The sequence below is a fragment of the Anas acuta genome, chromosome Z (genome assembly GCF_963932015.1).
Source record: "Anas acuta chromosome Z, bAnaAcu1.1, whole genome shotgun sequence".
NCBI classification, from domain to species: Eukaryota; Metazoa; Chordata; class Aves; order Anseriformes; family Anatidae; genus Anas; species Anas acuta.
The window spans coordinates 57,561,314-57,575,685 of NC_089017.1; the positions used below are offsets into that span (position 1 = coordinate 57,561,314).

Sequence of the window (14,372 nt, forward strand, 5' to 3'; positions counted from 1 at the left end):
AAAAAAAAAAAAAGGAATATTTTAAAAGTCAACTGGATTTTTCATAAAACTTTTTAAAAATGTAGATGTCTATGGCCACCCCAAACTCAATCAATGCTTTTGGATGGATGCTTAGGAAAAAGTTAAAAAAAAAAAAAAAAAGATACTAAGTCAACAGCTGCAAAGCATCATTTTCCAATACTTTAATCTTCCCCATATCCATGGTGCTTTCTCCAAAAAAAAGGTAATTTCGGACAGCTTTCTGAGAACTGTGTCCTGTGTTACCTTTGGTTTATGACACTTCCAGTCTTCACCTGAGGCAAACGAATGCCCACGTCCTACTAGCCCTGTTGCTGTTCACACTAAGTATGAAATTTGGATTTGTGTTTAGTTCTGCTCATTCCTTTCTCAAAGGACACAGTACCTTTAACAATTGCTCATGTGTCTGCCAATATTATGGTAACATGAAGCTTTTTTTTTTTTTTTTTTTTTTTTACACCAAAGAAGAAATATTTACGATAGTAAGCCCAAACAGTGGCTGAGATGCTCAGACTAGCTCAATTTCAGTAACTAGATATATTTCAAACCAAGAGACACTGGCTATTCCCTCAACCTGACTGTGTCACTAAGCACACCAAACACTACAAGGGTATCAGTTTGAAATACTTAGTTTTCCTCATGCATTCAGGCCTTGTACTGAATTGCCAGATCCAGAACTACCTACTCGGATTAACAAGGTGTAAATTTCAGTCTGCTTCTTTATCAGAGGCAATTAAAGAGAGCTCAGATACAGTGAAAAACTGGTTTTACCTTCCACTTAGAAGTGACAGAAAACCATGACCTCTTAATAGTTAACAATCAATAAAATAAGTACACTTCACTACTAGAAAGACACTGAAACTTGAGTGTGTAAAGTCCTGAAAATTAAAAATTATAGGCATTGGCTGCTGCATTTTTGTTTTAAGGGGAAGAGAGAACCTTTGTTACTTGCGCCTATCAAAGTATGTTTAGCCATGCATACACACACGAAAAAACCAACCCTTAATTGAGTTTCAGTCCAGTTGACCTTTAAGTCAGCGCTAAACAGAATGAAAAGCTTTCCTAATAGAAGTCTGTTGCTTTACCTTTGCTCACTGCAAAAGCCATTTTGTGGACTTGACCACTGACAGAAAGCTATATGCTAACCAACAATATTTAACTCTAGAGTTAAACACTAAACTATCTAGAGCCAATACAAGAAGTGAAGCATTTCTACCTCTCCACCCAAAAGACCTCCTCTGTGAGGCTGCGAACAATGAACAGAAAGCTGTTAAGAAATTGGGGAAAAAAAAAAAAAAAAAAAAAGAGATATACCATTGGTTTACAATGGCTTAAATGAAGAGCATCAACTGTTTTCCCTCCTGGAGCTGATAAAACACTGCAGGGCTGAAATGAAAGAGTGTTTGATTTCCTAGAACGACGACACAGCTGTAGCATTTAGGCAGAAAAGAAACAGGGAGAAAGAAGAGACGGCAGAGGAAAAAAGATCTATTTCAAACATTCAATTTCTGCATCACCCATCAATTCTGCACAAGTGTCAACATAACCACATCACATGCTTTATTCTAACTACACCAACATTTTAATTACACTAACATTACGACAGATTAGCAGTAATACCCTTCATTTTCATTTCGTATACAGCAATTTTTTGTCAAAATTATTTTATATACAACACAGGTTGTTTTTTTTAACCAGCACATTAGATTTTAAGAACACACACTCCATTTCAACTACGAGTTGTGGCCTTTTTAAGATAAACTGTACTTGTAAATGCAAGTTGTGTGTGCACAAAAACCACAGAACGTGGACCAGTTCTTTCTGGCACTCAAGCATTTAAATGCCAAAATCATTTTTAATAGATTGTACTCCTCATGAAGGTAGTAAGGATTTCTTATGTGAAAAAAAAAAAAAAAGAAAGAAAAAAAAAAAACACAACAGGAGAAAGATGCCACACGTTGTCAAATGTGATGACTAGACAGTGACATGCCCTGCACACCCCTATGGGAAATTCTTGTGGTTTTTGGTATACATATGAAGCCCCACTTTGGATGTTGCCTTGTGTCTCTGTGCTCTTATGAAACTGTTCCATTATCAACCCCACTGAGGATCACAGAACGAATTAAGCGAGGGGATGTAGTTTCTTCAGACGCAGGACGTGAGTGGTACAAACGTAAGCTCCAAGCTGGATGAATGTTATCAGTACCAAACCTGTGAGGGCAGAGCTCACACTCCACAGAGTGAAAGAGCTATAATGCCTGTAACATCAGAAGCAACGACAGTATAACCTGAATGTCCAAACGTGTTCTTTAAAGTTCCCATTTCCATATGCTTTTCATTTTGCAAATCTGAACTGTCTAGGATGGTAATTCTCCTATGATGTGCCTCTGCCCAATGCTCTTTGGGGGAACGGGGTGAAGCCCATTATTTCGAGGGACCAGCACAACCCTGCTGCTCATCAAACGGGGACAAAGATGTTAGCAAAGCATTTCTCTCCCTCAGCTAACAGGTCAGTTCAGGAGATACCACACATTACTGCCGATCAGTTTGTTGGGACAGTGGCGGACAGCTGTGGATTTGAAGAGGACAATGCCTGCAATAAACTGATGGCACAGATCTCAGGGGGCAGGAGCACCAAAAATGGGTCTTTCCTACCCTGCTGTTAAGGATGTAATAAAGCCGTGACACAAAACCTCATGAAAAAGGCTGTCAACAACTACTGCAGAACTGCAAACTCTGTTCTTCTAACCCTAATTCTCAAGTCTCTGAGATTCCTCGCTCCTCCCTTCCACTACAGCCACACAGGAGGATGCGACAGCATTTGGTTCCTTGCAGTAATTCAGTGTCAGCTTCTCAGCAGAGCCTCTGCCTCCTTCAGTGCACAGGGTGTGGGCTGTGCCATGCACCATGGAAGGACCGCAGCATGTCAGGTCCTCGCTGAAACTGGCTGATGGGGAGCAAGCTGAAGGCAGGTTTGGACAGGGGAGAAAGGAATACCTCCCAGGCTGCCAGGAGCCCCTTCAGGCAAAGCTTGCATCAAGCCGCAGCTACAAAGGCTGGGTGCACTGCGTGTAGTGGCCACATCAACCACAGGGCTACCCATCCCACTCCCTGAAAACAGGGCTGGGATGGGGATACCTGCCCACCCCATCTGGGGATTCCTTCACCTTGTATAAGCACCAGTCAGCCAAGCTATGGCAGACGCAGCATTCGCTTCTTAGACTCATTGGAAAGAGTATCTGTATAAATGAGTTAAGTGTTGTTTAAGAGAATACAGTGATTTTGAACTTTGAGAACTGGGAAGGGGAAGATGATTGTTTGTGATCTGTGAAGTGCAAGATACAGATTTAGGGCGTGTCTTGCGAGTGACTTCCCAGAGCACTGCAGTGGGGTTTTATAGCAGGTGATTTTTTCAGCACGAAGCCTAAAAGCCAAGGTGAGGTTTCTGTCCAGCATAGCACACACAAAGTACTTCCAATATATGTGTAAGAGCCGATCATATTACTGACGGATTAGAGAGCTGAGCAGAGTCAAAATCTGTATATTATGGTATCACAAAGAGCATTATGAATTCTCAAGCCAAGTGTTCCTTAAAGACTCAGGCAGACCACGCTGAAAGAAACTGTCAGCACTTGCTTCTCACAGTCAAGTCCTCCACTTCTTCAACCACACAATGATCACCATCTGTGGAAAACAATTTACTGCAAATATCAAGAAATGGGTAGGGAACACTGTAATTTGTCAAGTCTGCAAAGACTCGGAGGCTGGTCCAAACTGCAGAATTTGGGCTGGCCAAAATCTGGGAGAACGGCCTGAACAGTGCTACCAACAACATTGCTGAAATCTACAACTTGATGCTCAACAGAAACTGAAATAAAGGAATAAACAAACACAGTGACTACAAGCATTTACGAGATGCCACAAAGACAAATGTATTCTGTATGAAATGGAGTGCATTGTCCTTAAAATTAAAGCATTCCCATTGTTCTTTCCACAGAATGCACAAGACCTGCACTATCCCCAAGTCAAGATTTTACCAATGCAGATACCATTCACCTCGAGTCAGCCTAACACGCCAAATGGGACAAACGTGCAAAATTCAGATACATACCTGATCTACTAATCCTGTCAATCCTATCCATGCTGGGAGAAGAGATGCGGATTCGAGGGCTGCTCTGATTAGAGGATTCAGACCCCCCATCAGCCAAAGAGTCCTCAAGTGTGAAGAGTATTTCCTTCACGCATTTGTGACAGACGTTGTGCTGACACGGCAGGATCAGCGGGTGGGTGAACAGCTCCTTGCACGCTGGGCAGATGAGCTCTCTTTCAATACTCTTTGTGGCAACCTTCACGGCAGAAAGGGGGGAAAAACAGGAGCGAGTGCTGGAGGCGCGAGGGCTCGCTGCGTGTCGCGCCCGTGCATGCCCCCAAACCCACCCCAGCCCTGCCGAGCGATGGCTGCAGGTGCTGCGAGGTGCTGCGAGGTGCTGCCCTGCTTTATTTATTTATAGATTTATTGCCAGCAGAGCTCTATTGAACACGGATGAACGCAGTGGCAGCGCTCCTTCCAGGCCACACGCACAGGCGGCTGCCCTGCGCGGTTCAGCTCTGGGTCACGTCTGCATTGCAGGGGGAGGAAAGCCGAGGCGGGGAGCAGCCCGGGTGGCCACCTCGGGACCTGCTGAGATGCAAGCCCCCGTGTCGCCCCTCAGCAGCAGCCCCACTCGCCCGGCCGACAGCCCGAGCCCTGCACGCCTGCCCCCCGATGCCCGCAGCTCCCCCCACCCCCGGGTGGCACCACGGGGGCCGCCTGCTCTCGCTCGTCCCACCAAAACTAAAAATAAACAAATACACAAATAAATACATAAATAAATAAACGCGTCAAAGCCCCAGCCGCACAGCACAGCACGGGACGGGACGGGACGGAGGGGATGGGGGGGGGCACGGTGGCCACACGGCGACACCGCCGCCCCCCGCACTCGCACTCACCTCCGGCTCCGGCTCCGGCTCCGGCTCCGGCTCCGGCTCCAGCCCGTCGCCCTCCATTGCCGGCGCCTCCCTGTGCGGCTGTCGGGGCGCCGGGGAGGGCGGAGGCCGAGGAGAAGCGAAGGGAAGCGAAGGAGGGAGGGAGGGAGGGAAGGAGGGCGGCGGAGGGACGGAGGCCGCCCGCCCACTGCCGCCGAGCGGGGCGCGGCGCCGCACAATGGTGGGCGGGAGGCGGCGGCACCTGGAGCCGCGGGGGGCGGCCACGCCCGGCGGCAGCGGCCCGGCAGGGGGCAGACGCGGCTCGGCTGGGCTCGGCCCCCTCCGCACGACCCCTGCCGTGTGGACACACGGCCGCGGCACCCCGACATTTGCCCGTTCGCCTCGGGGTGCAGCGCCCAGGGACCCCCCCACCTCGGCGGCAGAGCCCCCCGGGAGCACAGCGCCCTGTCCCGTCCCGTCCCGGCCCGGCCCGGCCCGTCCCCACAGCCTGCCTCTCGCCTCAGCCGCACCCCGAGCGCGCCCCTTCACAGAATCACAGAATCACAGAATTTCTAGGTTGGAAGAGACCTCAAGATCATCGAGTCCAACCTCTGACCTAACACTAACAGTCCCCACTAAACCATATCCCTAAGCTCTACATCTAAACGTCTTTTGAAGACTTCCAGGGATTGTGACACCACCACTTCCCTGGGCAGCCTGTTCCAGTGCCTAACAACCCTTTCAGTAAAGAAGCTCTTCCTAACATCTAACCTAAAACTCCCCTGGCTCAACTTAAGCCCATTCCCCCTCGTCCTGTCACCAGGCACATGGGAGAACAGGCCAACCCCCACCTCGCTACAGCCTCCTTTAATGTACTTATACAGAGCAATAAGGTCACCCCTGAGCCTCCTCTTCTCCAGGCTGAACAAGCCCAGCTCCCTCAGCCGCTCCTCGTAGGACTTGCTCTCCAGGCCCCTCACCAGCTTTGTCGCCCTTCTTTGGACCCGCTCAAGCACCTCGATGTCCTTGTAGCGAGGGGCCCAAAACTGAACACAGTACTCGAGGTGCGGCCTCACCAGAGCCGAGTACAGGGGGACGATCACCTCCCTAGCCCTGCTGGTCACGCTGTTTCTGATACAAGCCAGGATGCCGTTGGCATCCTTGCACCCACAGCTGGGCAAACAGGGCTCTGCGGTCCCCTCAGCCGCCTTGCCGAGGCTATTTCTGAGGCTCCAAGCTGAGGCGTGCGGTGTCCTCGCCCTGCACAAGCGGAGGTTCAGTCCATGCAAACAGGGGGACTGCAGCAACCTCCAGACGCTGCCCACTCAGCAAGCCCTCACCCTGACCCACGCGTTACTGCATAGCCTGCCTGAGAGGCCAGACGCAAGGAGAAGAAGTTCACTTCTGTTCTCAGAGCCGCGCTTTGTGTCAGTCAGGAAAACGGGCTTGAAATCAGGCTCGCTTGGGTTCTGGTCGTTCATGGCGGCTTCAGCAGCCTGGCCGTGAGGTCGGAACGGAAAATTTCACTCTGGAGTTACGGAGCCAGAGGTGATCTTTTCGCGTAGCCAGCACTACAAAGAACGTTATTTAGAGAACACACTTAAAAAATTTGATTTCACATTTAGTTTAGAACCAAATTCATCCAAGTAGATGGGTGCTCTCGCTATGCTGGGCGCTGTGTGTATCCAGGCCGAAACGCGCCACCTAACCAGCGAGGGGGCAGAACAGGCTGGCAGGGGTGTGCTGGGCTGTCCGCCTCCCCACCGGGTTTTGTGCAGCCATCTGTGAGCTTGTGAGTAAAAATGTCATCCCCAAATCTCCGCTATTATCCCCAAATGTTACAGGCAGGCTTTTAAGGATGTTGCTTTTAAGAAGCCCTTTACTGCATTAGCGCATTGCTCATTGCCGACACTGGACGTGGTCAACTTGGGTCCAAATGAGCAAACTCTCCTCCGCAGAGCAGAATGAAGCCAGTTTGGCTCTGCTGCTGCCTTCAGGAGTGTCAGGGACTTTGCCTTGGGCCAGGAAAACCGCCCTGCTCCACATGCCAGTGGTGTGGTGCCAGCAAAGGCTGACATTAGGGCAGGCAGACCTGGGGCACGCGTTGGCTCCAGTCTCCCCGCAGCCCCGCAGGGGCATCCCCGTAAAAGCCAGCTGCTTTTACGGTCAGGACATGTGGGTGACTCTTCAATCCCCTGACAGATCGTTAAGGCATTAACTTGCTTGTGTCTGTTTGCTCTGGCTTCAGGGTACTTTAGAGCAGGATTTTAATTACCACCTCCTCCTACTCCACCACCATGTTAAGACATGTGCCAAAAGCTGCATTAGCACTGAGCTGCTGAGAGAAAAGGAGAACAGTTAGGGATCACTGGTAAGTTAAAGAAGTAAGAGCAGAAGCCACGGCCAGAAGGGCCTCCTGCTCTTGGCCTCTATGGAAGGGAATGGTCAGACCAGCGTGGCCACAGGTGTCGGCCCTGCTCGTCTGCTTTGCTTCCAGAGACACGCATGCATCAGCTGGACACCGCTTGTGCTAGCAAGGGGTTTCTTTTACACCAAGGAGTCCCTGTAAAGAATGAAGGTGGCTCAGCCCATCCTGCAGAGCTCACTCCCACCCTCAGCCGGGGGGCCTGGCTGGGAGCTGCAGCTGAAACTGGAGGGGAGCAGGGGCTGTCACCCCTGTTCTGCCACCTCCCCGAGGTTGAACACACTCGTTCATTTAACCAGGACTACCCAGCACTCTCCCATGCACTCATCTGCATTAATTATCAGTGCAATTCAAAGATGAGCAAAGTTTTCAGTTAGCTGGAAAAATCCTGCATTTCTCTGACAGCATTTGGGCTGTGATCAGGGTCCTGCACTTTTTTTGAGCAGCACAGACCTGACCCAGAGAGCTCAGGACATCCTGGCAATGCCTTCACTGCCTTCAGCAGCCATGCTCAAAGTCACTACCAAATTTTCCAAGACAATTTTGTTTGCACTACTTTTGCATCCTGCACTCGTCTCCTGAACTGAACCACTGTCTGGCTGGCAGGAGAGTCACACCACAGCACAGCCAATGTGTACACAGCAGAAACAAACAGGATGCCGTGTGAGACTTGTTCCTGAGCTCACACGATAGTACAGGCACAGTCCTGGGGACTGAGCTACCGGACAGACACCTTCCTTTCCGTGCAATGGAAAGTATTTTCTGCCAGGGTGGAAGCTGTGGGGTTTTAGACCATATGTACACCTCTCTGTAAATTGTCACTGGTGAAATCTGCTTCTCTACTTAGCCTTGAGAAGTTCAGCCTTGAAGATCGCTGTTTTCCCCAGGACTTACTCAGTCCTGCTGGCTGAAAGACGCATGGTTAGCTCAGCAATAAGGCTGGACTTTATGCTTCCTGAGACAAATGTGTCCATTTTGGCTTAGGAATACAGGCTCATCGTTGTCTTCCTGACAGCTACCATTCAGCTGCGTCATCCCAAACAGCCAGCAAGAGCCCACAGAGCTCGGGTGTTTGAAAGTAAAATTAAGGATCTCTTGAGGATTTCTGGGCATAAATTTAAAACTATCAAGCCCTAATCCTTTGGTTCTGGTTGTTTATCTACCATGCAGAGAAGTGCTACAGGCCCACAGCCTTCATGGTCGGACGGGTTTCCTAACGAATCCCATAACCTGATCAGCTGGACCGAACAAGTTTGGAAGGTCACATTAGCTGCTGCACAGAGTGCTCAGCCAATAAAGACTGTGCTCATCAAACTGCCAGCATTTTAGGACTGTGCTCGGGTTTGGAAAGGATTTGTGTTGGATCAGTATATCTTGGCTTTTCCACCTTGTGCAGTGTGTACAGTATTCTGTTTCACGTCCAGGATGCATGGCGAGCAACAGCATCAGGGGATCCAAGGAGCAGCCACAGGCAACAGTCTGCACAGAGGACACTGCTGTTTCCCTCCCTTCCTTGTAATTACTTGCTGAGAAAATGAAAGAATTACAACTGAAAGGCTTCCTAAAAGAATAGAGACTGAAATACCTTCTAGCTCTGTCTTACAGGATTCTGGAAGAGAAGCATACCTGTGAATAAATACTACTGTTTAGCAGAAATGAAATATAGGACTTATTTTTAAAAGGATTTAGAACCTTACGTATAAGAAGTCCAAATTACGGGAAGCTCACCCATGGGCTCGGTTTCTGATGCTATGTAAGATACGGTGTGAAAAGCATGAAAAATACAGACGTTTGTAGAGGGTGGGCTGCTGTTCTGCCCTGCTGCCTTCCCTCCTTCACTTCTGGTGGCTGCTTTCCCCACCACCATCGCACACGGGCAGCCCACCCTCGCCCCCCCACATCCCCTGCTCTTGTCAGCTCCTCAGAGAACCACTGCCGAAACAGTGAGGGCAGGCCTGCAAACACACCTTCCACACACAGGCTGACTAGCCCAGATAAGTAATTCAGATTAAAAGCTGCAAAGACGGGCAAATTGGATTTTAGTTCCTCTTAGCCACCGGATTTCAAACTCAGGCTCCTCTACAATACCTGGCTTAAGCTGTTACCTGAAACTGAACTCCCCGTTACCTTTACAGCTCTTTTAACCCAAGTCTTTCAACCCAAGTCACCTTCCTGCATAAGCACTCCTCTCAACACAGACATAATCAAACACTCATCTTGATGCTCTGTGAGCAGGAGTAAAATTCATCTTAAAGCAAAGCGTCTTCATGGGGACTGAAAATGTAGACAAGTCCTTTTCTGCTCATTAAGAAATATGAAAAGCTTTTCTTCTGAAGGATGAGGGGTTCAACAGGTTCACGTGAGTCAGGCAGCTCAGAGCAAACCTCCAAGTCCCAGCAGCAATCTCTGCTTATTTCCTTTTTGCAGCTCCTCATGTGATTCAATTTTGTACCGCTGCCCAGCTCTATCCTTTACCCCCACCTGGGGAAAGAAGAAATGCCATCACAAGAGAGCTGTGTATCAGTCACTATATAAAACCAGGCAGAAGACAGGGACAGAAACTGGTGTCACCTGCAGGGTCCTGGTGGAGAACATGCAGAATTTCAAACGCTTTTAAAACTATTCTCAGAAAGTTCTCATGTTCATATCATTTTGGATCAGGGGCTTGTATCTAGTACTGTCCATTTCTCTAAATGGCTCCTTCTGGAGAAATGTTATTTATTCCATTCCTCATAAATGACAAGTTCTTGGTTTCTGCAAACCATACTGAGAGCAGGAATACATCTTAGAGCAGAGCAAAAGAATGAGATAAGAACAGAGAAGAGTAGGGATTTGATTAAAAACCAGAGTATACCGAGATCCTTATTTCAACAAAATCAATAGCTGTTGCACAAGGATAGTGCCAGTATTGCTGTCCTCTCTCTGAAATTCACACTATTTTATATTGGTTTACTGATTTTTATTCCACTTGCAGAAAAATGCCTGAAATGGCTCTAAAGAAGGGACGAGTATTATTATCAATCAGACCATCAGACACAAATATTTATTCACGGCATCTAAAAATACTTTGAAGTTAAAGCTACAAGAGACACAGATGAATTCCAATGAAGGAAACATAGGTCTGTGCAAGTAAAACAATTCTGAGTAGACTGAGGGTAAATAACTGCAGGGGTGTTCATGTGGCTGACTGCTGCAAAAGGAAACTTACACACGGTGAGAAGTAAAGAGAAGGAAAGAAGCCTGAAACCATTTCTATAATATTATGGCACTTTTATGACAGTCCTTTCCTGTGATTTGAACTGGGATTTCAGAGTCCTGAAAGTCATACAATCTCCTAATGCCTCAGTGCCTCTGCTATAAAATGCACTTGATTGTTAATCTATCTCACAGGGATATTTGGGAGTGCTCAGATGCTACTGTGACGTTTGTGACAGGTGCCTTGGGGGCCTAGGATATCTCACAGAGCATTGTACTGAGCCTAAGCAGATGTCGTGGGTGTATGGATTACATGAGGACTGCCTTCTTGGGGCTAGAAGTGTTGCACGCGTCCCTGTGTCCCAGGTACAACGTGCAACTTGTGAAACAGAGTCACAGGGGAATAATCAGTACAAATCATTAGGAAAGATAACGACTTGGCGAAGTGATGTCCCCCTGGGGGACAGCAATATGCAATCATTTGCCCTGGTGTGAGGGCTGACAAGCTAAGTGGAAAAACATTGTGACTGCCAAAAAAGATAACGTGCCCAGGGTGCAGGCACTGGTGTGCAGGGAGGGAATTAATACCTGTTGGGATGTCACACCGCAGGGACAGGAGCGTGCGGGAATAAGGAATTGGTGATATATCCTCTTTCCCTAACAGGAGCTCTTTGTTTGGAGAAAACCAGATGCTTAGCAGTTAATGCAGAGTATGCTAACGCTCCCCGGCTTTGTTGCAACAGCTTTATTGATGTGAGAGGTTTGGAAAGGCAAAACTGGGGTAATGGGATCTGTAAGCAATAATACCCTGCTCCTAAGCACGTACGGTTTACCACACAGAAGCATCCTTTCGCTAGCATGATTTATGTCACCCGAGAAAGAAGCTTCATTATCGCAGCAGAATATCTCTCGGCTCCTGGATAACATCAATAAATTACAAAGGGGCTGTAATCTAAACCCCGGGCTGGAGGTAAAGACATGCAAGCGGAAAACACGGAAAGCAGGAGGCCTCCGAGGTGGCCCCTGGAGAGCCGGGGGCAGAGTGACCGCCACTACGGAAAGTCTGTAAAGGTCACAGGACAGCTACTGCTCCGCTTTCCTTCACACACGTCAAGCATCCCTGGGGCTGGGACTTGGCAATGCGATGCTCTGCGTACGAGGAACAGCACTGTTTGCAGTAAACATCCACATTTCACTCCGACGTGCGAACTCGGCTGTCTATCGAGGCATATGCTCTCGTGGAGGGAAGTCTGATCCAAGCTACCAGCACAGGCGGCACAGGCTGTCACCCTCTCGCAGGGAAATCAGGGGCAAAAAGGGGTTTCTTGACTGAAACCCTTCATGATTTTGTGTATCATGTAAAATGGATGGGACGGGAACAAGACCCGGCCTTCCAAATTGACCCAGGCGCCCTGGGCATGGCTCCTGCTGGGCCACAAGCAGATCACTGGGGCAGGCCCTCTCTCAGCCAGGCCCGAGGGGCCTGCACTGGGAAGAGGGGAGGGGGACGGGGAGTCCGTGGTGGGCACAAACAGAGTGTGCAAAGGCACCTCTGGAGCTGACACAGGACACATGCAGAACACGCAGACTCTTCCAAATAACCCCTTTGTTTGTCACTCTTGGGTTTAAGGCTAAAAATGCAGCGCTTGCTTCGTGTTTTCTAAACCTGTCAGAGCGGAGTCTCTGAGGGGAGGGGAGAAGAAGCTCCTTCTGCTTTGTATATGCACCAGCAGCTCGCAAACACGAGAAGCTGGATTTATGACCCCCTTCTTGTGAGAAATGCACTGGCTACTTTCCCTCAAAATATTTTCAAGCCCTGAATCATTTCCTGCGGGTGCCACTTCCCGCTCCGGCGCTGCCCGCAGCCAGCCCAACCGTGGGTGACAGGAAAAGCACCCAGCACCCTGCCAGCCCGCGTGCGGCCCCGTTGGAGCCCCACGTCCACAGGTCAGCGCAGGGACGGGCCGCACGAGTGCCAGGCGCCGAGCTGGTGGGCCCAGCAGTGCCCCGCACAGCGGGGGCTTTGTTGGGCCTCCATCCGGCGGCCGCAGGAGTGTGCTGCGAGGGCGAAGCGGGCGTACAAAATGCGTCGCGCTCAGAGGCACGCCAATAAACAAGCGAAATAAATAAATAAACAAATAAATAAATAAATAATCGAACAATGATGATGGTTATAATAATATAGGATGATATAGTCAATAATAACGCATTATTATTTATAATGCACGTATATTATTTACAATAATGAAATAGCACAAAACATAAAGAAATCGTATACATAAAATAAATAAAAATAAAAAATAAAATTATATAAAATGAAATGAAATGATACAAAATATAATGAAATGACATAAATAAAATAAAAATAAAATAATGAAATGAGATGAGATAGAATAAATAAAATTAAAAATAATAATTTTAATGAGATGAGATAAAAAATAAAATAAAAATAAATAAAATAAAATAAAATAACGTAGGATAAGGTGAGATAAAGGCGCAGGGGACGTGGGAAACGCCGGGAGGAGGAGGAGGAGGAGGAGGAGGCGGAGGCGGCACCGCCCGCCCCATCCCAGCCCGGCGGCGCCCCGGGGGCGCGCCCCTCGCCCCGTCCCCGGCCGCAGGGGGGTCCCGGCGCGGCCCCCCGCGCCCCCCTCTCCTGCATGCCTTACCTTTCCTCGCTCCAGCAGCTCCGCGATGTAGCCGAAGCGGCCGCCCTCGGCCGCCCCCGCCATGCCGCAGCCGCCGGGGGCGTTGCGGGAGCGGCGGCGGCCGGGCGGCAGCGCCCCGGCCGGCGGGGGGGAGCGGGGGGCACGGCGGGGGGCGGGCGGCTGGGGGCGGCGTGGGGAGGTGGGCGAGGGGCCGTGCACGGGGCTGCTGCTGCTGGCATGCGGTGCAGTGCGGTGCCCGGCCGGCTGCATGGCTGCGGGGGGCGTCAGGCAGGGTGGGACCGGGTCTGCATGTGCTGCCTGCCGTGCTGCCGCCCGGGCGGGGGGGATGCGGCGTGCCTGGAGGCTGCCGAGGCGCAGGGAGGGGTGCCGGCACCCTGCTGCTTGGGGAGGAGATCCTCGGGGTCTGATGAGGCGCTCAGAGGGGCGGCTAGCAGGGGGCACTCTGCAAAACGCCGTCCGGAAGAGCTGGGCAAGGGCACCCCGTGGGGCGGCCGGCGATGGGTGCTTGAGGCAAGGCAGGTGTCGCAGCCCTGCTCCGTGAGGGCCTCCGCTCTGCACAGCTGGAATCACCTGCTAGTGATGGTGGAAGCGGGACGGGGCACTTCAGATGACTTCTTACTCCCCTGGTCCCTCGCCAGCTCTCCCCCGGACCAAGGGGTGGAAGGGGACAAGCCGCGCTTACCCTTCGGATATCGGGTGGCCCATGGGGCACATCACCCCGGCGTGGTGAACGCATAGCGAAGGGTGTTTTATAACGGGATAACATATCCCTTCGGAGGCTGTATTTCCTAAGCTTGTTGATGCAGTAGTAATGCTATACCGTATTCTCTCGGCAGGTTACTCACAGAAACAATATACCTTTCTTTCTCAGGAAATGGGACTCATGAATAGCCACCGGACTTTTCTGTTACTAGATACTGTAGAATTACATATATCAGATGACTCATTAATCAAATAGCCTGTTATTGGGGTATAGGGAGGCTTTCAGCATTCCCCGTATTGCTTTTGTGCAAGCAGCAAAGAGTTTATCGGAATAAACGATGGGCAGTGGCACGGTGGACAGTCAGTTGTCATCGCCCACGCAGCTGAGAAGCCTGTGA

The 14,372-nt window shown here is 49.9% G+C and overlaps 1 protein-coding gene across 4 annotated transcripts in view; it reads right to left on the reverse strand.

The window, feature by feature from the left end:
* Positions 1-13,787, reverse strand: part of LOC137848044 (E3 ubiquitin-protein ligase TRIM36-like) — a 30,659-nt gene extending 16,872 nt beyond the window's left edge. The window contains exons 1-2 of one of the 4 annotated variants that reach the window (XM_068666889.1): positions 13,273-13,787; positions 4,130-4,364 (exon numbers count right to left, since the gene is read on the reverse strand). In XM_068666889.1, the coding sequence (XP_068522990.1) occupies positions 4,130-4,364; positions 13,273-13,521 (484 nt within the window). In that variant the 5' untranslated portion in view covers positions 13,522-13,787. Of the gene's footprint in view, positions 1-4,129; positions 4,365-5,007; positions 5,363-13,272 lie in introns of those variants that run through there. The other 3 variants (XM_068666887.1, XM_068666888.1, XM_068666890.1) reach the window with 3 other exon arrangements.
* Between the last annotated feature and the right edge of the window lie 585 nt (positions 13,788-14,372).